This window comes from Hyaena hyaena, unplaced genomic scaffold (genome assembly GCF_003009895.1).
Source record: "Hyaena hyaena isolate Hyena2069 unplaced genomic scaffold, ASM300989v1 scaffold_415, whole genome shotgun sequence".
Taxonomy (NCBI): domain Eukaryota; kingdom Metazoa; phylum Chordata; class Mammalia; order Carnivora; family Hyaenidae; genus Hyaena; species Hyaena hyaena.
In genome coordinates this window covers 861,881-887,557 of record NW_024081048.1, presented here as the reverse complement: position 1 = coordinate 887,557, position 25,677 = coordinate 861,881, and the positions used below count along the sequence as shown (strand labels likewise).

General features: G+C 35.3%; 1 protein-coding gene across 1 annotated transcript in view; it reads left to right on the top strand.

Annotated features, from left to right (window-relative positions):
• The first annotated feature begins 993 nt into the window (after nucleotides 1-993).
• Nucleotides 994-25,677, top strand: part of SEMA3C (semaphorin 3C) — a 176,344-nt gene continuing 151,660 nt past the window's right edge. The window contains exons 1-2 of the mRNA XM_039252482.1: nucleotides 994-1,218; nucleotides 3,238-3,378. Coding sequence (XP_039108413.1) covers nucleotides 3,276-3,378 — 103 coding nt within the window. The 5' untranslated portion in view covers nucleotides 994-1,218; nucleotides 3,238-3,275. The remainder of the gene's footprint in view (nucleotides 1,219-3,237; nucleotides 3,379-25,677) is intronic.

Sequence of the window (25,677 nt, the reverse complement as noted above, 5' to 3'; positions counted from 1 at the left end):
TATTCTCTACGTACAGTGAGATCTGTGGGCTGTTGTAGCCCAGAGTGATTGTTAAACAAGTACCTGCTCATTCTATGGAGGTCAAAGCTCATTTTCTCCCGCTGTTCAAATATGTAGTCCATTGTGGTCGGGAGAGAAATAATTTTCACTTAAACATTAAAGCCAGTACCAGAGTGTAACAAGTTTATCTTAAAGCAGTGCTGGACATATACCCTTAAGGTCTAGATTTGTAAACTTCTCTCTGTTGGCATGGTTCCAAACAGCCTTCTTCCACAAAATTGTGAAGTTATTTCTTGTGATTACGTTTTGAGACTATCCTGGAGGGAAGAGTACTGAATAGGAGTCACGAAGGAGAGGTCAACAGAAATACTGCCTTCGGGATATTTAGGAAACACAATGGGAAACAACACTCATCAAAAGGATAAAACCGCGACGTGATAGTTGGTTTCTCCCTGCCAGTTTTAGAAAAGCTGCAGCAGGAAAAGGATAACGCACGTGCCCTTTTAAAAACGCATCTCTTTGCCTTAAAAGGATGCAGTGATCCTTTTCTGGCAACCCCCCCCGCTTTGCACTTTGCTATCTACGGCCAAGCAAACCCTGTAAGCCTTCCAAGAGCTGCCGGTAACAAACCCAACGCTGTAGCGCACCCCGTGAGTTGCTCACTCCGCCGCGGACCGCGAGGGGAGCAGCCTCGGGGAGCCGGTCCCGCCGCCCGCCGCGGCGCATTCCTGCATCTCCCGGCAGGGTGGCCTGGGGCGCGCCCCGCCCCGCCCCGCCCTCGCGGCCGCTCGCCGACCGCGCTCGCGGCGCCCGGCCGCCGTCTCGCGGGCGCGCTCGGGGTGGGGCCTCGCGGCGGCGGGGATGCGGCGGGCGCGCGGGGCGGGTGAGGTCCGCCGGCTGGGCGGCGCGCCGGGGCAGCCCGAGCCGCGCGCCGCGTCGCTGTAATCGGACACCCGAGCGCTCGCCCCGGCTGCCCGGCCACTTTCCATTCACTCCGAGGTGCTTGATTGAGCGCCGCGGAGTAGAGCTCCCGGAGCCGCGGCGCTGCAGCGCTGAGGATTTCTTTACAAAGAAACTCAGACGACCGGGAAGAGAGAATTTCACCGCTGGGACGCTCTGGAAATTAAGGTCTTCCGGGAAAAAGACGTAGAGAGGCACCCGCGGAGCCACACCGGTAGCCAGCTGATGACTTTTACGTGCTGATCTCTTCCCATCTCGGTAAGCTGGATTCATTATTTTCAGCGTTACGCATTTAGCAGAATAGGAAAATATAACTTTTGGCTCTGTGTCGACTTTTTACGCATCGGTGTGCTGAAGTCTGCACGTTTTCGGAAGAGCACATGCAGTTTGTCAGGGGAGCGATTCCCTCGCTGAGAGCCCTGCTTGAGTTTTCTTTAGGTTGTGACACCTGCGGAGAGTTTAAAGTTGAGTATTTCCGTGCCTTCTCATGTAGACCTGCTCGAGAGGACACAAGAGATTCCTTTTCTTACAAGTTGTTAGTGTTCCATCAGAAGTGAAAACAACAAACAGCATGTCTAAGTGTCTGAGTTAAAGGGAAGTTATGTGCGGGAGTGGGGGGGCACGTGTAAGACACTTGGCTCTCAGTCACTTCTCATCTCTAGGTTGACTTTAAATCACATTGCTCCGTATACTTACTTCCTTTGAGCTGTCATTTCATCTCCACTATTATTCTATGCAATTTTTAGCACATGTCGATTTTGGGAAGAATTATCAGATAAGACAATGATAATAGCAGTATGTAAAAATGTGTAACTCTCTACTTGCTTAATGAAGAGAGGAAGGTTAGGCATATTTATAGCTATTTTTTTTGGGGGGGGTTAATTACAAAGTCAACAAAACCAGGGAGCAAATTATTAAGGGAAAGTTATCCTGTAAAATCAGTTTTCTTCTAATTTAGGGATGACAAGGTGAAGAGGTTGTGGAAGCAGGAAGAAACTGTTTCATTTGAAAATTACCAATATAAACATCTCTAGGGTTTCCTCCATCTGTGTGGCAAAAGAGGCAAACGATTCTGTTTCTAAGCCTTATGACCTACGTACCACCTAGGAAACCAACTGTTTAAAATGTTTAAATTGTTCAAAATGGCATGTTCAGTTTAATTGTGCTTTTTCTTCTGTGTTAGTGAAGTAGTCTTTTCCATTTTTAGTGGCATTTCTTTCTTAAGTGAAATAGTGTTAATATTTTCATATTAATAGTCACATGATACTGAAGATTAGCATTGTTGTAACCTGTAAAAATAAATTTCTGGGTTAAACTCTGTCATTTTATTGTATAATTATATTAGACTCAAATGATAGGATTTCTTTCTGAGTTTATTTTGCATATTGTGGCCACTAGAACTACTGTAGATCTATGGTTACCTGATCTTCCTTAGTATTCAGACATTAGTTAATAGCATGTATCAATTTTATAGCTACCATTTCAAAAGGTAATGCTTCTGTCTCTGATTTATCTTTTGGAATTTTGACAGCTTGCTTTCTGGTTGATTTATTTTAAATATGCATTGAGGGATCCATGGTTCACTGGATTGTTCACCACTAAGTCATTGGTTTGAATTTGGCACTAGTCCATGGTTACCTCATCTGCATCATTTAACAGCTGCATGGTCATCTGTATAAATTGGCAGATAACTAATTTGAGTGATTTCAGTGGTCAGGGATTGAGCACACATAGAATTATGTGTAGAAATGTCATTTTAGAGATGATTACTCCTAAAGAGTTAATGAGGGTGGAAGTGAGTGGGTATACATGATTTTTCCTGTGTTTTTTTTTTCTTGCTACTACAATATTTATGGTAGAAAGAGAAGTTTTCATCTACAAGTACCCATTGGTACCATTCTCAAGTCTTTTAACTGTTCTGTGATTATTAGAAGATCAAGTTTAAATATTGAGTTTTCCTTTGGGAATCAATACCTTTTTCCTGGCTGCTTTAATATTAGCATTATTTGCTGGAAGAAGAAATAGTTTATTTTTGCAAAGACTTCCAGACATAAGTGAATTAAATCCAAATTTTCACATCGAAGAAGCAAAGTCAGAGCACCTCCTACTGTTTGCAAGACTGTAAAGTTCATATATGTCTTTTGTGAAAAAAGTGCTCTGTCTAGATCACTAATTTTGTGTGTGTGTGTGTGTGCGCGCGCACGCATGTGCACATGTGCATGTATGCCCCTAAAATGTGAACTGAAGTATAACAAACTTGTTACCTCTCTTTTAAAGGTATTTTCTCTTGGATATTAAATTGCAAATCTGAAGAAATGGCATTCCAGGCAATTTTCGTGTTGGTTGGAGTATTTGTTTGTTCTATCAGTGTAAAAGGATCGTCTCAGCCCCAAGCAAGAGTTTATTTAACATTTGATGGTAAGATAAATACTCTGGGAAAGTGTTATTTGAAGTATTTTTAAAAATTGCACATCCAGGTCCAAACATAAATAATATAACACAGTAAAATATGATTGAATATTGATTAATTTAAAAAATATTTACTGGACTGCTTTTTGGAGGACATGGCTATTTTAAATTATGTGTTCATAGGCAAAGCTCTCTACTGCCTGTGTTTGTGAAAATGCTTGAAGTATATTCTTCCTTTTTTGAAGTTTCTTAATAGTCACCTGGTGTTTGAGAAACACCCTCTGTGTGCCAGTCCTCATCAGCAGAGGAGTCTATGCAGGTTTAATTACTTAAAATTTTTCTTCATAAGTTTTGGTCTTGGCCTCCAAACTGGTTTCTCCATATGTTGTTCTACTGATGTTTTTTCCATTTCCAAAAGTCATTCCTGAGGTTGGCAAAATCTCATAATTAATTGAAAAGGATCTAAAAGAATAGTTGGAAATATGTTTTTGATAGCTGTTGTGTACAAATGTTACCTTCAGAGGCTTAGGAAAATGGGCATTATTTCAAATTTGCACAAACATAAAAGGTGTAAGATCCTCTGAGGAAATGGTTTGCCAAATGTATGCACGAGCTTTAATGTATATAGTTCAAACAACTTTCAGATGGATGATTTTGGTCAGTCATATAACCCATACTAATTGGACAGATGGGATAAGAAAGAGATCTGGAAGATCATCTCGCCAATAAGTGTTGTTTATATTTTTATTACTTCTTTCAACTTAGGTTCTTCCTAAACCTTGGTCATTGAGCACATTTTATTTTACTTGAGAAACAGTATACTCTCAGACCTTTCTATAGCAGTGTCTTGGAAAGGCTCTATTATCTTGAATTTCAAACAGCAGTATGACTGACACTTATCAGTCAAATGGATATCTTTTCTTTCTCTTTCCTTCTTAAGTCACTAAGGGCTTTCTCCAAGGTTATGATAAGCACTGAAAGAGCTTGATTTAGAACTTAGAGTGTGTGAGCTTCTAATTGCTTCCTTAGCTTCTAAGCCAGCCATTCCCCTAAACATGCATGGCTGTCCAGTTAAGTTATGAAGAAAGGAGAAACAGACCCTTTGAAGTGTCTTTTTTTTCTTTTTATTACTGTAACACCTCGTAGTCTACTTATACCTTTTCCTCCAAGTTGACAACTATGAAATATCTAATGAAATGAAAAATAAAGGCATTAGGGAGTAATGCAATTTCTCTTTTCTATATATCTCTCAATATATAGAAAGGTGGAGTGGTCTCATAGTTATCTATGTTGTCTAGTTATCTAAACCTGTTCTCTTTATTACATCAAAACTAACCAAACTTTTTTTAACCCGAACTTAACCCAAAATGTATAAATTTTAGAAGCATGTGTATCACCAGAGATAATCCATCAGGTTCATTTTCGAAAAGACTTTACAGTTTATCTTTTACAGAGGAAATTAAGTAGTATAATCTTTTAAAACCAAACTTCAATACTAAGTAGGACAGTAACTACTATATATAGAATGGCTAGAAGTTATGATGGGCTTTTTAAAATACACCATATCTAATATTTTAGATGCTCTCAAAGTCAAAACAGATTCTTACAGAATAAGACTTACCTTAATTTATAGCATATGTAGAATACAGCATGATGAGATAAGCTATTGATCAGAGATTTCTGTCAATTCCTGATATTTTATTTTTCTGAAGAGTCTTACTAAGAAATAATCAGAGAGATAGAATATCACTGTATTTGTTTTAAAGGTATATATCAACAGAGAGAACAAATAATGAAATTCCATAATTTCTAAATTAATACAAAAAACTCCTGAAGTGAACTATATTTTAGACATATCATAGGAAAAGTACCTTGGACAAAAAAAAATGTTAAAAGGTATACATTTTAATCAATTTATAGTCCTCCTTTTCTTAATAGATTAGACCGTGTACCTGTTTCAGCGTACCTTTTCCAAATTTCTTATTATTTAAAGTTTCTCATTGATTTTTATTACAACTTTTCTGTATAACACAATGAGTAAATTACTAAATTTCTTCTAAAATGGTTTACTCTTTACATCAAAATATAGAACTTTGTAAGGGTTGACACATATATGAACATATATTATTAAAATCCATATGGTATATACTTTCATTTATTTCAAAATTTCTGTCACTATTTTTCAGCCAAATATTTTGAGTTGGAAAATGATTCAGAGGAAATTCAAATAATATCAAATTACATCATTTGCATCTTTACATTCTCATAGTTTCCTTGCCTCCTGACTCTTTTGTCTTGTATTATTTCCCTTCACCACTACTTGGTCCTCTGCCAGTTTCTTTCTGGATGGAACTTTCGAAGAATCCTCTCGGTCTTGCCTTATAGTCCAGTTAACAAAGTCAGTTTAAAAATGTGTGAAACGAGATCTCGTCTTCCATCCAAGCTTTATCCTTCTTCTTGTGGTAGAATGATGGAGTGATAATGTTTGGGAAACAATGATTTACACATTTGCCTTCCCTATTGATCTAGTGTAAGGTCAACCAGATGGTCATCAGTCCTATGGGAGAATGTATTTCAGATGTTATTAATTAGTTACATTTGTTGGAACGAAATCTTTCTTGTTAAAAGAACTGTGATTCCTATTAGAGATTACATTTTATAATTGTTATCATTCTAACTTTATGCCAAGTAGCTTTTCAGAAAAATAGAAAGTTCATGCAAGTACTTTTTGATTAATTTGAATTTTTGTTGAAAAAAAGTCTGGTAGTTTAACAGATTCACATTTCATAGCATTATTGTCATTGTATTTTTTTTGCTCAGAAAATCTTTGGAATCTGTAAGAGTCATATGAACATCAAGATATGTCTACATATCTACAGTAGACAAATTTGTTTTGCTTGTTAATATACAAGGGAATGTATTGTTGAAATAGTTCTACCTTTATCCATTAGAGACTTTAGCAGTAGTATTTTATAAAGCCAGGAATTAATAGTACAGTTTGACAAAAAGTATCAGTTACATGTCATTTTACAAAAAGGTTCTAAGCTTGAGAAAAATGGAAATATTGTCTACATTTGAATAGATGTAAAACGTGATTACTGAGTTAAATATATTAAGCATTGTTTCTATTTTAAAAGGAGGCAGATTAAAAATAAGGTTATTTTTCACCTAGTAATTAGATTGTGAATCTGAAATGTTAAATTTGTTGACATAAAGTCATCTGTAATATTACCTTATTATCCTCACTGTGTCTGTAGGATCTGTAGTAATGTTCTTTACTTCATTTCTGATATTGATAATTTACGTCTACTTCCTTTATGTTCTGACTGATCCATGTAGAGATAATTTTTTCCTTTTTATTGATCTCTTTAGATAATCAGCTTTTGGTTTGTTGTGTTTTTTTCTTATTTTTCTGTTTAATATTTCCTTGGTTTATGCTCTAAAATGAAATTATCTTATTTCTTTGTGTCTTGTGTTTAATTTTTACTCTTCTTTTTGGAAATTCTTAACATGGAAACTTAGGTCACCGATTTGAGACCAAACCAGTTGAGATCTAACTAGTTGTGCTATAAATTTTCCTTGGTACACGGTTTAGCAGTGCTCCACATATTTTGATAAACTTTGTTTTGATTTTCAGTCAGTTCAAAATGTCTTCTAGTTGCTCCTCTTATTTTTCCTTTACTCACAAGTTATTTTGAAATATGTTGTGTAATTTGAAGGTGTTTTTGTATTTCTTATGTATCTTTCTGTTGTACATCTTTGATTTAGTTTCTTGTTGTCCAAGAACATACAAAATATGCTTCTGATTCTCTAAAATCTATTAAAACACATTTCATGACACTGAATATAGCCTACATAGAAAAGAATGTGTATTCTGCTTTTATTGCATGAATATTTTATTAATGCCAGGTATATTCAGTCAGTTGATGGTTTGTTATGTTTCTGTATCGTTACTGATTTTCTGTCTCATTCTTTCAATTACTGACAGAAGAAATTGAACTCGCCATCTATACTTATGCATTTGTCTATTTCTGTTTTCAGGTCTATTAGTTTTTACTTCATGTTTTTGAATTTCTTTTATTAATACTGATATATTCAGGAGGGTTTATGCTTCCCGATGACCTGGCTTCTTTTCCATTACAAAATATCACCGATTATTTCTGGTCATAATTATTATTCTGAAATGTATTTTGTAACATAACACTTCTATCTTTTTTGTATAAGGAAAAATACCAACAAAATTTTAGTTATAATTAAGTAGGGAAACTACTTAACATTAAGTAGGGAAACTGTGTGTCTAGTGACCTCTGGGAAGTTTTTATTAAAATTTTAGGAAATATGTCTAAACATGTATTTTAGATGTATGTGAAAGTATGAACATTTGATTGGTAGTGCAGTATAGTGAGAACAGCATTTATGTGGAAAAAAATAAGAGTGTTTTCAAACTTTGGTTTGAAATCCTGAAACTTTGTCAGGATCCCAACCAGTTAAAAAATCTGGGGACTAACTTAACTCTAAGACCCCTTATTACACTAAATTTATATGATGTTTAAGCTCAGCTTTGTTTTATAATGTCATCTTCTTTAAGGAAGTCCTCTACAGTAATTCCTTTTAATGTTTTCAAGAACATTTTGTATGAAGGACCCGGGCAAGGGACAGAACAAAATGAAACAAACAATTTTTTAAAATTCACAGATTTTGAAGTCATACAGAGCTGGTTTTAAATCATAGTTGCCTGCTACTTTCTAGGGATGCTACATTTGGGTAGTTACTTAATCTCCCGAATCCAGAATTTATTATCTATAAAATGGGAATGACATACACTTAATAGAACTGTTTTGAAAATGAAATGAATTAAGTTTAGAAAATGTGTTGTGTGGTTATAGTGTGCTTCTTATTAAAATGCATAAAGACTTACTCCAATTGAGTTAGCATTTATAAATTCCTTTACGGTAGAAATATGGTCTTCTTTTGTACTGTAATCACATCTCCCGAATTAGCATAGAGACTGCCATTTGTTATTGCTCAATAAATGTTGATTTAACATAAATTTTGATACTTAACCAGTAGAGCTTTGGTACACTCTCAACATGCTTCAGTGAATTTTAGTTAATTTAAAATAATGACAGTTACTAAGTAGAATGCAAAATTTCACAAAATTTTTTCATTATAGCATTAAGGTAAAACCGTCATGGGAAAAAAGTTTTGGTTACTTTGTGCATGGATAGCTTTAGACTCGTATCCTGGTACATTGCTGATGGTCTAATATTTTCCATCTACTTACATACTTTTCCTACATTATACATTATGTAGAGATTTAATGTTGTCTGGGAATTCAACTTTTGTATTTACCCTTTCCAGTTAATTCTCTAATATATTCTAATTACTGTATTTTCTTCCCTAATAGACTTTCATCTCTATAGATTTTAGATATTTTCTTCCAGAGAGTTTTCTGTGTGTGTGTGTGTGTGTATGTGTTTAAAGTTTATTTATTTTTGAGAGAGAGACCACAAGCAGGGGAGGGGCCGAGAAAGAAAATCCCAAGAAGGCTTCCCACTATCAGTAAGGAGCTGATGAGCGGCTTGAACTCACCAACCACGAGATCATGACATGAGCTGAAATCAAGAGTCAGATGCTTAACCGACTGAGCCACCCAGGCACTCCTGAGTTTTTTTGTGTTTTAATTGGAAGCATAGTGTTTTATATTAAAAGGAAGAGACCTCATATACACAGCCTTCCATAGGGCCTTGATCAGGCCTGTCAGGGATATTGCCTTCAATCTTAATACTGTTGCATACATGTAAGCTCATATGTCTAGCACATCTAGATATGTCTGGACTTTTAAATTAATGCACAGATGCATTAAGATTCTATATACATATTTTTTATTCTTTATTTTTGAGAGAAAAACAGAGTTCATGTGGGGGAGGAACAGAGAGAGAGGGGGACACAGAATTGGAAGCAGGCTCCAGGCTCTGAGCTGTCAGCACAGACCCTGATGCAGGGCTTGAACTCAAGAACCGTGAGATCATGACCTGAGCCGAAGTCGGATGCTTAACTGACTGAGTCTTCTAGGTGCATTGAGATTCTATTTTTTTAAAGTCCAATTTTTCATGATAAGCCTGAACTTTAATAAGAACCCAACCTAGTTAGTTTACTTCTATGATTGCCATGGCATAGTGAATGGCTTGAAATTTTATTTAACTATTTGCCACTTTTGGAACATTAAGAGTACCATAAAACCTCACGAAGGCAGGGAGTCATGTGAGATAATTTCTGATCTACTTCTGTACCATGATATGATATATATCTGTATAAATAGACCCATAAAATAAAATGGAAATATAAACATACCCATATAAATACCAAGTATAGGTTATATATATATATATATATATATATATATATATATGCTCTTAAAGTAATAGCTGCTAAATAGTATATTCAATTTTTTACCCTTTTTCTTTTGATAAATAAGTTGGAATTTATTCAGGAATATTTGCTCTTTGGAATATTTCCTATGTGAGGAAATTAATAGGTCCTAAATTCACAATTTTATTTTTTTTTAAAGTTATTATTTATTTTGAGAGACAGAGGGAGAACAGGGGAGAGGCAGAGAGAAAGAAAGAGAGAGAGAATCCCAAGCAGGGTCTGCACTGTCAGCTCAGAGTCAGATTCAGGATTCAAACTTATAAAGCACGAGATCATGACCTGAGCCGAAATCACGAGTTGGACACTTAACTTACTGAGCACCCCCAAACACCCCAAAATTCACTACTTCAATTGAGATTTATTTAATGAATTAATTAATCTTATATGGTCTAATATTATTAAGTTAACTGAAATAGCAAAATTTCTGGTTTGTTTTTAAGATTGGGTATCAACCGCAATTCAGGAATTATCCAAAGTTACACAGTAGTTTCACCTCTGTTACCATAAAGGCAGTGATTCAGTCATGTGCATGTTTTGTCTCTCCACTACAACTCTAAGATATCAGACATTTTTTAAGTAATCCTGATGAATATTGGATTATTATTTTTATTTGCATGTTTTTAGATCAGAAACATAATCAGAAATAAAGAAGTAAGATGTCTCCACATCACTCATCACTTTGCTCTTAAATCAAGAAGCCTGGGAGACACACACACACACACACACACACACACACACACACACACACAAACACCACAAAATAAAATAGAATAAAGAAGTAGGATGCAGTCAGTATTCCATAGGCTTCAAAAAACCTGAATATCATTTTATTGAATAGACAGCAGTCTGGCTCTACTTCAAGTTTTCTTTTGGCTTGATACTCCTATGAGTTATCAAGGTGCCCAATGGAAGTATTTAAAGCAATGAAAACTCAATAATGCATTCACTGATAAATGCATCACAGAGAAGTAATTATTTGTGACTGCTATTAATTCGTCACTGGTGTTCACTTGAACAATAAAGATCCCCACTAAACTGCTCCCCACTCCTTTGAAGCCTAGGACTAATGGCTTTAAACTCAGAAGGAAAATTACAGTTAAAAGATTAAAACTTTATAAAGATTTCTACTATTTGGATACATTTTTCCTTAGCTAATATTGACCAGTTTCCCAGGTCAAGGTTGACTTTTACATTTACATGTGCACGACAGTGTTTTAAAAACGTAAAAATGTCAGTTCGATTTATATTGTGAAACAAGTATATTAAATGTAGGGACTAAGCTTGCATAGGATTATAAGGTCTTTCAGTTACTTACTTTGTGATGCTTTTTGCCTTTTTCCAGTGCTGAAATTTTCATTAATATAATTGTCAAAGTCTCCAGGTCATCGATAGTATATAAATGAAAGATGATGGAATTTTACAAAACATCTTTTATCTTTTAATATCTGCCTCATTTGACAAGAAGATTAATTAAAGAACAAATAAAAAGAGCCCTGTGAACTAGTGAGCTAAACCCAAAAGCTGATGAATTGTTGTTGGACAATAAACTCAAAATAATAAATTGTGTCTTTATGAACTCTGGTAGCATTAACATTACAAGGCACATTTGTTGAAAACAGTTTGCCTCTGCCCAAGAGATAAAAATAAAGCCAATTGTTCTTGTTTTCTCCATTAATCTTGGAGAACATTCATTCCCGTTGTATTGACTCTTCTGAAATATTTAGTTCTTGGGAAAACTTGTGTTAATGCAGTTTGTTTTAATTCCCCTTCTGATGGTTTCAGTTAAATACCAATTAAACATCTTTAATAACATAAACTATTTATGTTTGAATAAACTCTGCAAGGAATGCTGTGTGAATAAAACTCTGCATTCTTCTCCCATGAGAGTGTCTTTGAAATTAGGAAGGGATTGATAAATACAGTTGTGAGTGGGACACTACCTAAATCATAAAGACTCTTGAGTAGAGCAGCACTAAATTTGTGACATAAGAGCAAGTTAAAACTGTTATAAACACAATAAGAACAGAAGATGAGAAGAAATTGCTAAGAAATTTCATGTCTGTTTCTCTCTAATATATATATTGATAGAGGACTCTTAGTCAAAATGAAATCAATCTCTTTCACAGCCTTGAACTGGGGAAGTTTTAAGCAGTGCAAAGAATGTCCCTTGAGACGTATTAGGATAGAAATATATTACAGTGATGTGTTCTTTTAAAGATCCTTAGAAAAAAGTTGGCAACTGCTATTTTCCTGGCATAAAAAAGTAATTCTTATTCTGGGTGAGTTTTGTCACATTCTAATAAGCTTAAATCTATTGCCAAAAGATGATGCTGTAATATTAAGCCATTTCTAAAGATACAAGGTTCCTGTAATTGAGAACCAAGCTGAGATATTCCAGTTACCATGAAATTAAAAGAGTGAGGTTTTTGCGGCACCTGGGTGGCCCAGTCGGTTAAGCTTCTGACTTCGGCTCAGGTCATAATCTCACGGTTTATGAGTTCGAGCCCCAACGTCAGGTCTGTACTAACAACTCAGCCTGGAGTCTGCTTTGGATTCTGTGTCTCCCTTTCTTGGCCTCTCCCTGACTCACGCTCTGTCTCTCTCTGTCTCTTATTGAAATATAATTGATAATATTTCAGGTGTACAGCATAATGATTCAGTAATTCTATACATGACTCAAGTGCTTACCATGATAAGTGTAATGACCATTTGTCCCCATAAAATATTATTACAGTGCTATTTATGATATTCTCTATACTGTATTTTTCATCTCTGTAACTTGTTTATTTTATAACTGGAAGTTTGCACCTCTTAATCTCCTTCACCTGTTTTGCCCATCCCCCCACCCTCCTCTCTGGCAACCACCAGTTCTCTTTATTTATGAGTCTGTCTCTGCTTTTTTATTGGTTGTTTCATTTCATTTTCCTTTCCTTTGATTGTGTGTAAGTGAAGTAATGTGGAATTTGTCTTTTTGTGTGACTTATTTCATTTAGCATAATGCCCTGTAAGTCTATTTATGTTGTTGCAAATAGTAAAGATTTTATTCCTTTTTATGGCTAAGTAATATGCCAGTGTGTGTGTGTGTGTGTGTGTGTGTGTGTGTGTGTGTCTACACCACATCTTTATCCATTCATTTGTTGATGGACACTTAGATACCTTCCATATTTTGGCTATTGTGAATAATGTTGCAGTAAACATAGGGGTACTTATATCTTTTCAAATTAGTGTTTTTGTTTCCTTTGGGTAAATCCCCAGAAACTGAATTACTGGGTCATATGGTGTTTTTATTTTTAATTTGTTGAGGAACCTCCATATCGTTTTCCCTAATGGCTGCACCAGTTTACATTTCTACCAGTAGTATACAACACTTCTATTTTTTTCTTTTTTATACTAGCCATTCTGGCTAGTATGAGGTAATAGCTCTTTGTGACTTTGGTTTATATTTCCCTGATGATTAGCAGTGTCAGGCATATTTTCCTGTGTCTGTTGGCCATCTCTATGTCTTTGGAGAAATGTCTATCCAGGTCCCCTCTGCTCAGTTTTTATTGGATTATGTTTTTGGTGTTGAGTTGAGATCTTTATATATTTTGGATATTAAGCTCTAATACGATATTTGCAAATGTATTCTCCCATCTGGTAGATTGCCTTTTCATTTTGTTGGAGATTTCCTTCATTGTGCAAAATCATTTGTGTTTGATTTGATCCTATTTGTTTATTTTTGCTTTTGTTTCCCTTGGTTATGGAGAAAGATACAGAAAAATATTGCTAAGACTGATTACTGCCCATGTTTTCTTCTAGGAGTTCTATGGTTTCAGGTCTCACATTAAGGTCTCTAATCCATTCTGAATTTATTCTTATGTATGGTATAAGATAGTGGTCTAGCGTCATTCTTTTGCATGTGGCTGTCTAGTTTTCCTAACACCATGTATTGAAGAGATTGTCTTTTCCTCATTGTATGTTCTTGGTTTTTTCCACAGATTAATGGACCATATAAGTATGGGTTTATTTCTGCACTATCTTGTCCTATTGATCTATGTATCTATTTTTTGCCAGTACCATGCTGTTTTGATTACTGTAGCTTTGTAGTATATCTTGAAATCTAGGATTGTGGTGATTCCAGTTTTCTTCTTCTTTTTCAAGGTTGCTCTGGGTATTTGGGGTCTTTTGTGGTTCCATACAAATTTTAGGATTTGTTGCTCTAGTTCTGTGAAAAATACTATTGGTATTTTGATAGGGATTATATTGAATCCATAGATTGCTTTAGATAGCTTATTTTATATTCATTACACATTGATTATGTATTTTGATATGTTATTCACATATGCAAATTAAAAATATATATTACATACCTTTCTTTGCAATTTTGATTTAGAACAATACCTAGAAATAAAGATATGCATTTTTCCATTCTTCATGGACATATGCTATTTTGTCTTCTGTTATTACAAAATACTTTCGGTAATTTATTTGTATTTATTATAATAATCACTAACATTTCTATTGCCTTTATGCCAGGCATTGTTTTTTATTTTCATAACAACACTCGAATTAGGTGCTATTTTTATCCTCATAAAATGGAGATGCCTGGAGAGTAAGTTGCCTGAGGTCACAGGAATGGAAAAGGACACAATTAAAACACAAGCAGTCAGACGCCAGAGCCATTTTGGTAGATGCTGCTGGAATTAGTTTTAACAGTCACAAAATGACAATGAAAAGACAAGAACATTTTTCTCCAGCATTCGGTACATTCACTTTATCATGTTACAGGTGTCACGGTAGACTTCTGCTTTTCTTTTAGAACGTCCATCCTTCCTGAAAATAAAGAAAATAAAATTCATTCTCCATATCGTCCCTAATCGCCCCTTCAATTTCAGATTCAGCAAGTGAGGATGAGGGAGTTACAGCTGTAGTTCAGGACATACTGCTACTACTGTCGTACCTTGCCGTACATAAGGTCTTCCTTTGTGGCTGTGGGGACAAGTTTGAGCTCAGACAAAGGATAACTATAGAAACATTTATTATTCATTATTCATTCCCTTCACCTCACCGTGCAAATTAATCAGAGTAGTATCTCCGTAAGTTCAATATTGCCTACACTTTCTCTTAAAGAAAAGAAAATGATTGGTTCTTTTTTATGGATACCACTGTAGCATCAACTAAATATAACACCAAGATGTGCTCAATTTTTCCATTTCCTAAATATCCTTTATATAACAAGGTATAAAAAAACAATCATTTTGGTTTTAGGCCCATTACTGTCAAAAATAAAAGTATTGAGAAAGAGCTCAACTGTAAGCTTTGGGCAAATTCCAGCACTCCTTTGCCTTCTGCATTTTCATTTATATGTTCCTGAGGACCTCTGTTGTTAATGAAAACAAATTTGAAAGCAAGGAACAGAAAAGTTCGATATTTTCTAATGCAGAATGTGAATTGGCAAGCAGGGCACATAAAAGGGAGAGAGCTAAGTGCTGAGCCATGTGCTATTTTAGGTTAGTGCTAGCTCTACAACAATGTGCTGAGCTGTAAAAGATGGCAAGTTCATTCTACATTTTCAAGGTGCATGCTTTTCAAAAACAATCATTTCAACCTTCCCTCCTTATTCAGTGGGACTTAACTGCCTTTGAGAACTCAGCAGTGGTATGTTACTGTTGCAGAGTGCTTTTAACTCTTCGGAGATATTCTACTTGTCATGTCATTTATTATAGAATTCCTAGGAAGTAGTTAGCCATGAAGGCCCAGAGAGGCTAACTGCTTTGGCTAAGGACCCACAGGTTGAGGGTGGCAGAGATAATACTAGAGGAAATAGTATACGGAGAGAAAAATTAATTATAGCTGTGGTTTTAGCAATAATTTACGGATTACTATATCAAGCTTTAAATATATTTAACACTATATTAGAAATGTTTCTAAATTCTCTTTGGAAAGGTTGAGCCAATACATTATCAGAAATTTGTATTTTTATTTGCCTCTAATCATGTGAATTAATGAAGAGTTTGTGTTGCCTTTCCCGAGTTACAATGCCCATCGTCAAGAGTTGTGCTCCGTACATCAGGATACCATTTTCCTCTTTGTCAATCCTTAGAACGTTCTATTCTGCTTATGTATATATTGCCCTAGAAGGAAAAAAGTCATTAAAATAAACTTATGTACTGTTTAACGTGATGTCAGTGAACATGCCTTATATTCTTGCTCTTCTCAGTATTAACACTTGATAGCACTTAACATACTTTATTAAAAAGTATGAAATATTCTACCTAATTAATCCCTAAGTTACTACCTCACTGAAACGATTTTCTTATCAATAATGAGCAGGACCCAGACTTTGAATATAAGATTGTTCATCTTTAATCTTATATATAATGTAATGGCTAATATCAAGTCTCTAGTCTCAGTGGAATTGATAGACCAAAGGAGTCAAAGCAATATAATTTTACAAAAGATAATTGCTACTCTTCTAAGAAGAGGGCAGGACAGCTGATATCATAAAAAGAAAATCTTGATTCTCTGCAGGAGTAATAACACCGAGAAACAGTTGCTAAATTCTTTCAAGTAAAACATCTTATTTCCTTGGTATGGAGTTTCATTTTCTAAAGATAGAATCAGTTATGGAGAGGGGATGTATATCTGAGTAGAAAATAAATGTCCTATCTATACACACACACACACACACACACACACATATACACATACCCTGTGAGTAAAGATTTGTCATGTTTCACTACCAGTTAGGTCTTTCCTAAGTGTATATTGTCCTGTAAATGCACAGAACAAAAATTTAGAAGTCTGAAGATAAAAGCTATTGTGTTCCTGGTATCGTTTTAAAGTAGTACTTATATGTTTTCTTACTTTAAAGTTTCAGATACCACAAATTTATATAATAATTGGGCGATTAGCTCGGCAACACTTTAGTACTTACCATATTACTGCGACACAGGTGTGCAGTTACCAGCTTGGTGCAAGCGAGCTGAGGAGCAGAACAAGAAATTCTAGTGACTTCTATATTTGAATCTCACCTCCTTCCCGTCACTGATGGTTAGGAATGGTGAGAACAAAAGGACTTACTGAATAACAACCTGCCAGAAGGAGGTAATCCATCTTTACTACAGGTAACGGGAACATAAAGGGAATGAGTGGGGCAAGTGATATGTAAAGACACCATCAGTACATAAATCTGTTCCCTAGGCTTGCTGCTTTTACAGCCAGTGAAGTCTTAGAACCCAGGTTGCTAGTGTTACTATAGTTAGCATCAATTGCCAAGGAGTTAGCCGATTTCCAATTATAGCATGTGAAACATAACCTTTCACTGTGTGTTTCATTTTCTAAAGTCTTCATTTCACAAAATTAGATTAGAAAAGACCTCTTCTCTTTTGTAAATAGACATAATTTTGTACAAACTGTGTGAAGTGCACCAAGCTGGCACTTCGTTCGTTACTGAAACTTGATAATGGACTGAAGATTTTAAGATCGCACTAACAAAATTAGAAACTGAGAGTAGAGGGAGTCAAGTACCCTAATATTCCTGACCTTGCTTATTTGGGTCAGGTGGAAGTGGTGTTTGTGGCCACAGTTTCTCTCAAGTGTTGGAGACCATTACATGTAAAAACACAATTCCAACAGAACTGTAATTCTTAGTGCAGGGACCTCTTCATTCTTGTTTAATGAATAAATGAATAGCAGCAAAGTGATAATAAAATTGGCTTCTATAAAATAAATGATAGTTGTTTTGAATTTCATTATGAAATTATGTCTCTCTATATACAAACGATTCAATAGACTGGATTGGAAAACTTTCAATAGAGAAACTTAAGGTGATGACCAGTCATGTAGAAGTTTTGATAATATGCAGTGCATATTTTGGAGCTCTTTTTGGAACTTTCCAACTTCTTAAATACACACTAGTTGTTATAATTCAAGCAAAACCAAAACCTCGTGACTTAAATTATCCCTTGATTTGAAAAGACTTATTGGATAATTTCTCTTGTGTCAGTGCCAGTAAGAGCCTTAAACATTCTCTAAACCTTCTCAACCTAGCTCTGTATTTACATATACACATTATTATGCAATAATGATGCCAACAATGGGAAACAATTAGAATCTTATTGGTATTATATGCAAATCTGGATTTAAATAGAAGCAGTCTTTCTGGCATCAGAAACTTCCAACTTTTGCTGGTCCATCCACGTAGATTGTTACTAACATAAATTCAGACCCATGAACTTTTCTTTTTTTTTTTTTTCCCCTCTTTCCTGAACAGTAATACTCAGAACATCAGAACATTCCAAGAGACCAGAACATTAAGCTGGAATAAAACAATGACTGTATTATCATCACCAAAAGGAACATTTTGAATTTTATTAGAAGAAACCAATTAAGATGTTATTTTCAAGCAAAGGGCTTGGCATGGCTTCAGAAAGTTACTTTCCTCAGTCGGGCAGGGGGTTAGCTGGCACAGAGAGAAGATCTTTAGCTTAACGTCTTGACAGCTTTAATGCACATGCAACTGGGAATTTTTTTCTTTAAGCTGATTCTCTTAAAAGCATGCTTCCTGCCACTGTTCAGCATAATTGCATCAATTCCATTTTCCATTAGTACCCAAAACCTGCTGATATGACTGGAGAGTTAAAACCATTGTGTGAAAATCTAATTATGCACAGGTTTGGTTTTTTTTTTTTTTCCCCCTGGAGGATCTTATAATGCGTATGTGATATGCAGTTGTATTTTTTTTTTTTTTTGATATCTAAGGAAGGATAAGCAAAGAGATCTTTATGCCAGTATTATATACTTTGGTTATTTATTTGATTGTATCAATGATAGTGGTATAAGCTATTTCTTATTACAGGAGGAAAAGAACGTTCAGTAGGCTATATTTTGTTGAAGAAAAAAGGAGCACATATTGCTTTGCTATGGAAAAATAAAATATTCTGATTTCAGGTAAAAGGAAAGGTTTGCTTCTCACCTCATTATGCCTATAATAGCTATGCCTCTTTTATAATTGGTTTACTTTCAGCAGTTTTTCTTTATGTAATCTTATATGATCACCTGCACTGTTTACTTCTTCTCGGATCTAATTTTCTCATTTGTATTTGACACTTTTCTATGCATACAACTATGTGTAGACATATCAGATGTGACATTAGAAATTTAAAGTGTAAAATAGACTCATTCAGCAGTTTAGCACCTGTGTTTGTTTTCCTCATGTCCTCTCTTTGGTTTTTCTTCTTTTTTAATTGAAGTGAGAAAAAGATTACCGAGCTTAGCTTGCAATTATTCACAAAATGGTGAAAGCCTCAGAGCTCAAGTGCTGATGGAATGTGTAGCAGGAACTGATTTAAAGATGGCCTACAGTTAAGATGTGCCATTTACTTATGCTTTGGAAATGAAATTCAATGTCCTGAGCACTTAGGTGAAATTATCTTTAAAACAAATAACCATATTTGGTTTCCAAATTTTCTAATAAATATTTGATACTAAAACAGAATTTTAAAACCTTTTCTAAAATTGCTTCTGGGTAGAAAAATATATATTAGATTTTTATAACTAAGGATAAATTTGCTGAGGTCCATTAATGGCATAGATACTTTTTAATGTTTATTTATTTTTGAAGGAGAGAGAGGGCAGGAATAAAGAGAGAGGAAGATGAATCCCAAGCTGGCTCTACGCTGTCAGCCCAGAACCCAATGCAAGACTCGCAGTCAGGAACCCTGAGATCATAATCTCAGCTGAAATCTAGAGTGGGACACTTATCCGAATGAGCCAACTGGGCCCCCCTCATAGATATTTTTCAAGGTATACAGGTATCTGTATTAAGTGCCAACACTACAAATTATGTTCACCTTAATGAGAAAGCTGGGAAAGCTGCCAATTGATTGTTGGCAAATTATGGGTCAGTATGAGGAAAAAGCTTTTAGGCTTTTGTAAACAATGTTGTGTCCATCTGTCTCTTATTCCTTTGCTCCCCCCACTCATCCTTCCTACTTTAGATAGATTCCATTAATACATTATTTAAATAATAATAATAAAGACCCAAAGAACTGTATCAAATTCCCAGGATATTTTAGGGTGCCCACCTTGTACAACATTGTGTGGTATATCTTTCGGTACAAAAAGAAGCATGGCATAAATCCTCTCCTTGGTGACTACCTGTTCTTGTCGGCAACATAAGTTAACGACATAAAGCACTAGTATACCAGGCACACCAGGCCATAAAAGAGGCACAGACTCCTAGAAGAGGTCAGTTTTGAAATAAAAACATTACCTTAAGTTGGTTTAGAATATTGGCCTTAAACCCACTGTGGGCATTAATCATTCTGCTAACAGGGATTACAGTTTTTATCATGGTTATAAACTAGACTGAGAGAGCGGTTCAATTGGAATACCAAGGAAGAGATATTTGCATTTAGCCAAAGGTCTCCAAGCCTCTGAGGCAAGGCGCTTCTGCAGGATTTTGTTTTGTTTTGTTTTGTTTTGTTTTGTTTTGTTATTTACCTCCTGATTCCCAGCAGTTCCTGTAACTATGCAAAATCATTATCACTGTCTGACTGTTCAGTTGACAAACAGCTTGACTCCATTTGCCAAATTATCTTTAAATGCCCAGCATTAAAAATCCTAAATTGTTTATAGTGGTGGTCATGATGGGAGACTGTTTTTCTCCTCTCCATTTCTTGATTTCCAAATCTCTCTTGTTAGCTCTGGTGCTCACGTGATCTCTCTCTCTCTCTCTCTCTCTCTCTCCCTCTCCCTCTCCCTCTCCCTCTCCCTCTCCCTCCCCCCTCCCACACAATCTTGGCCATATTTGAGGGATAGAGCAAAGGCAGGAAGCAGCCTGATTTAAATACCAGAGATTCAAAATAATCAGGCCTTCAGAAACATCTTCCATGACCCAAAATAAATTCTATAGCAGAGTCTCCTTTCTCTGGGCTTTCTTTCCCATCAGCAGTTTGCCCCTACATCATAAGGGTATAAGACAGAAGAAATTAAACCAGGAAAAAAATCAGTAATTCTGAGTTTTGGGAATGACTGATTGGATTCAACCTAAGACCTTAGAACAATGATTCTCAACATTGGCTGCACGTAAGAGTCATCTGCGATCTTTAAAATCCTGATGCCAAGACCACACCCAGAGCAGTTGAGTCAGTAAGTCTAGGGATAGGGTGTAGAAACTAGTGTTTTTAAACTACTCCAGGCAATTGCAGTCTGCAGTTATGTTAGGAATTGCTGTCCCCAAATCCCTGAAGTTCACTTTCTGTTGAAGAACATGAGATGTACAAGGATTTTTTTTTAACAATGAAAGAGAACTGTATTCAATCTATTGCTTTAATGGTTTACAGCATAGTGATAAACTGTACATTTTTGTTCCCTTAGTCAATAATTAAGATTTGCAATGCCAGAGAAATCATCATTAATATAGTCATAATGTAGCATAATGGGTTAACAACCCATTATAAGTGAACAGATATCCTTCATTTCTGTGTGAAATGTGAAGATCCGTTTCAAAGCCATGACCTAGAAAATTATGTTTTATTTTCTATTTCCGTTATATTTTGAAGTGTAGTGACATCTCAGTGAGGTTCGGGACAATCTAAGCTAGGTCTTCATTTATGCTTATTACTAGACATAGAGTCTCTTGCTGAGAAGATTAAATAAATGTTCGTGCAATGGATACTCTCTCATAGGCAATTTCTTTTATATGTATTTTGTTTCTAATTGTGGGATAACAGACTCTCTAGAAGGTGAGGAGATTATAGGTAGTAGTGGTAGAGGTGGGGAACGTGGGAGTAGATACAAGATAGGGAAGATTTCTTCTTAGAAAAAATATGTCACTTATGGAAGCGAAATAAAGGTTCTGTTCTTTTTTCCTATATCATTCTTTTCCAGCCTCTTCAATGAGCATGGCATAATAGGTGCTTAATAAACACCTGAAAATCAAAGGAAAATGAATTATATCGGCATCAGCAATTTAGAGTAGAAGAGAAGAGCAAAAGTAGGTCAGAAAGCACAAAAGTAGTGAATCAAACTCTGTCTAGCTCTAAGTTCCAGGATCATAAAGTGCCAATAATTCAGAGATACCTTTCTTAAAATGCTTTTAGCCTTCTTAGAAAATTATCTTGATTTAAGTCTCTGGGCTTTGTACTGTGATCCTACTATTGTCATGTAGGCAGGAAGGACATGGCTTTTATTAGCTTAAGAAACATATCTGCATACTTGCAAATCAAAAGGTGTCTGGAGTATAATACCATTTGTAAGAGTTATGAGATAGAAATAAACAAAGCAGTATTATGAGCAGGTCAGTAAACAAAACACACATTGATTACTTTGGGGGTTTGAAGAGTCAGTATTGATCAAAAAGGACATATCATGTTTACTTGTTTGCATTAAAACAACATGAATTAAAAACTTGGCCATTGTCAAGTGCTTTATAGTATATGTTTCAATGCACCAATATGATGTCTTTCATTGGAGGAAAAACAGAGGGAAAATACTTTCTGTTTTGGGGGAAGTCATGTTTAACACCTTGAAATGCACAATATATATATAAAATGAGCAAATACCAGAAAACACATTTTGCTTGTTGGATGCAGCTTAGGAAGAAGAAAGTTAGCTACTTTTTAGATGAAACAGCAAATGGTATCGAGGACATTGTGTGTTTTTAGGATTCCTAAAAACATCAAACTAAGATATTTTTTTCTAAGCTTCCACCTATAACTTTTTTGATTGAGCATTAATGGAAACCTATATATATTTACTGTTAAGAGTTATGATTAGATCTAGTGTGCTCCTGTTATTTAGGGCTTGGTAGCAGGTCCTGCAAAATATATAAACAAAATGAAGCAAACTGACAACTAAGAAATAAATGTGTAAAATATTTCTGGGAATAAAATACCAATATCTGGCTTAGAAGACTTAAGAACACAACTCGATGTGGGTCAAAATGCAGAGATTTCACAGCTGTACTTTCCTGAATGGTACAAAAATAATTACTATGCTGAATGGAAACCCCTTTGTAAAATACTAAAATAGCCAAATTCATAAATTTTAGGGTCATGAGTCAAAGGTAGTTTTTTTATTTTTCACGAGGCATTTCACTTATTTGTTATCAATGTTATCATTGATAAAAGTCAGATCATCATTTAATTCTAACATGACAAATGGGAAAATTGCCTGACTTTCTTATGTTATTTAGGTTGAGTTTATGCACTGAAATGAAGTACAGTAATTCCTTATACCACCCACTTAAGCAGGGAATACTGTGGCTCAGTTTCCCCACCCAATTACACTAGGGTGTTCATTGCAGTGTGCAAAATGAGGTGTTGTAGTGCAATATTCTCTAATTTACTTTTAAGGTACTTAATCCAACATTTTCTCTTTTAGGGAACATTTACTAAAATTCAAATTATACATGTTCTGTATTTCATTCTTGTCTGTGTAATCTCAGTAGTAAAGAGGACAAAAGTGAGGGAGTATTTATATGGTAATGCAGTGAACTCTTCCTGAAGGAACTATGTTTTATAAATTCGCATATTAGGTAGAAGGGTTTTATTTACTTACATTTAATGGATAATTTACAGGACAGTAATGAATAGGTCCTCCTAACTATTATCCTGGCCTGATTTAAACCAAAATGGAAGAACTGCTTCTATTTTGCACAAGCTCTGTGTCTAAGGCAAATAGGTCAGGCTTAGGAGCAGGGATTCCCAGGAATGTCTCTCTCCCAATTAGAAGCCATGTAATTCATTCAATTTGCTCAATTTCCATTGTCTTTTTTTTTTTTACTAGGCTATCAAATAAAGACAAATTAGTTACTACCTAATATTTTCATTATGAATATTAAATGTAGTAATGTATGTAAGACATTTAGCAAGACAAGACACACGGTAAAAATATAATACATGTTAGGTGTTATTTTTATAATTTTATATGAAACTAAGGGAATCAAAAGATGACTAAGATATACTCTATGCCTCTTAAGAAATATATTGTCTAGGGTCCCCGGGTGGCTCAGTTGGTTTAGCATCTGACTCTCGATTTTGGCTCAGGTCATGATCTCATAGGGTTTATGATCTACCCCTGTGTCCTCGGGCCCCTTGCTGTCAGGTGGAACCTGCTTGGGATTCTTTCTCCTTCTCTCTCTACCCCTCCCCCACTCACACTGGCACTCATTCTCATACGCATTCTCTCTCTCTTAAAATCGATGAAGATCTTTTTTTTTTTAAAGTAAGATTTCAGTTGATGGTGTATATTTCTCATTGTTCTTTAAAATTTTTTAAAATTTTTTTAATGTTTTATTTATTTTTGAGAGAGAGAGACAGCATGAGCAGGGGAAGGTCAGAGGGACAGGGAGACACAGAATCTGAAACAGGCTCCAGGCTCTGCGCTAGCTGTCAGCACAGAGCCTGATGCGAGGCTCGAACCCACAAACCATGAGATCATGACCTGAGCTGAATTGGATGCTTAACCAACTGAGCCATCCAGGAGTCCCTCTCTTTGTTCTTTATAAGTCAGAGGATTTAGGAAGGGTAGAAGAGGGCTGAGGAGGGCTGTCCCCTTCTAGCCTGGTTTCCTTTACTCATTTATGTTCATATGTCTAAACCTCGCCAACATGGAATTCTCTACTCTTAGTCTAGAGTTGGGCACAATGACAGAATAAAAAATTATTTCTAGGTAAAGCAAGAGGTCTTTTAAGAATGCAAGATGGCATTGGGCATAAAAGAAAAATAGAACTCTTTCCTTCAAGAATTTATAATTAGAAAAAGAGTACAAATAATAAAATAAGGTTTGTATCATAGCTTCCTAAAATATATACATATATCATGTTCATGATATGGACCCAAACTGAACCAAATATTACTTTTACTTTTTTCTTTGTTTCTGAAAATATTAGTTATGAAAAAGTATATTGTGAAAGAGCATTTAAGATATGTTTATCTATTGAAGGGAATCAATAACAGCACAACTAATTTTTTCATATATATGTAGGTATATGTGCATGTGTTAAGGTTTGCACAAAAGCACAAATTGCCTATAAAATCATATAGGCTATGTTGACAGACTTTGGGATAGAATTTATCAGGGCCCTATCATCAGTAGAAGTTAGAGAACTTCTGGGTAGGCTAGGGTTAATGTTGTGATAATATAGGCTATAATTTCATATCTAAAAAAGTTCATTAAACTTTTTATTCAATCATTTCATTTAAAATCTAGTGCCAGATATCCTAGCTTCATACATATTTACTTAAAGAATGATATCCTTTAAAAAAATTTTTTAATGTTTATTCATTTTTTGAGAGAGACAGAGACCAAGCGTAAGCAGGGAAAGGGCAAAGAGAAAGGGAGACACAGAATCTGAAGCAGGCTCCAGGCTCTGAGCTGTCAGCACAGCGCCTGACACAAGGCTTGAACTCAAATTGTGAGATCATGACCTGAGCCGAAGTTGACAATTAACCAACTGAGCCACCCAGGTGCCCCTAATGGAAAAGTTATCTTATGTCAGTGTTCTGATACGAAACACAATGTTATTATGGAAGTCTGATCCCCTGATACTGTGAGCAGCAGGACTGATATGATTTGGTTCTGCCCACATTTTGCTAAATATTGACAGACAAGAAAACATTACCAGGAGCATATATATATACTGATAATATAATAACTCTTTTTTTATTATTATTCTGATGCATATCTCTGTCTTTGTTTCTATTATTCTTACACATGGAAATCTGTGTTACTCATCTTTAATAAGAATTAGTTCAGATTTAGTCCTTGGGTTTACATATTTTTTATTTTTTAAGTCTGGGAAATTATGAAAAACAAATCTGGAAATGGTCTACATAAACTACATCTAAATTCTCTCTGGTTATTCTTTATGATGGTTGGCAGGAGTTT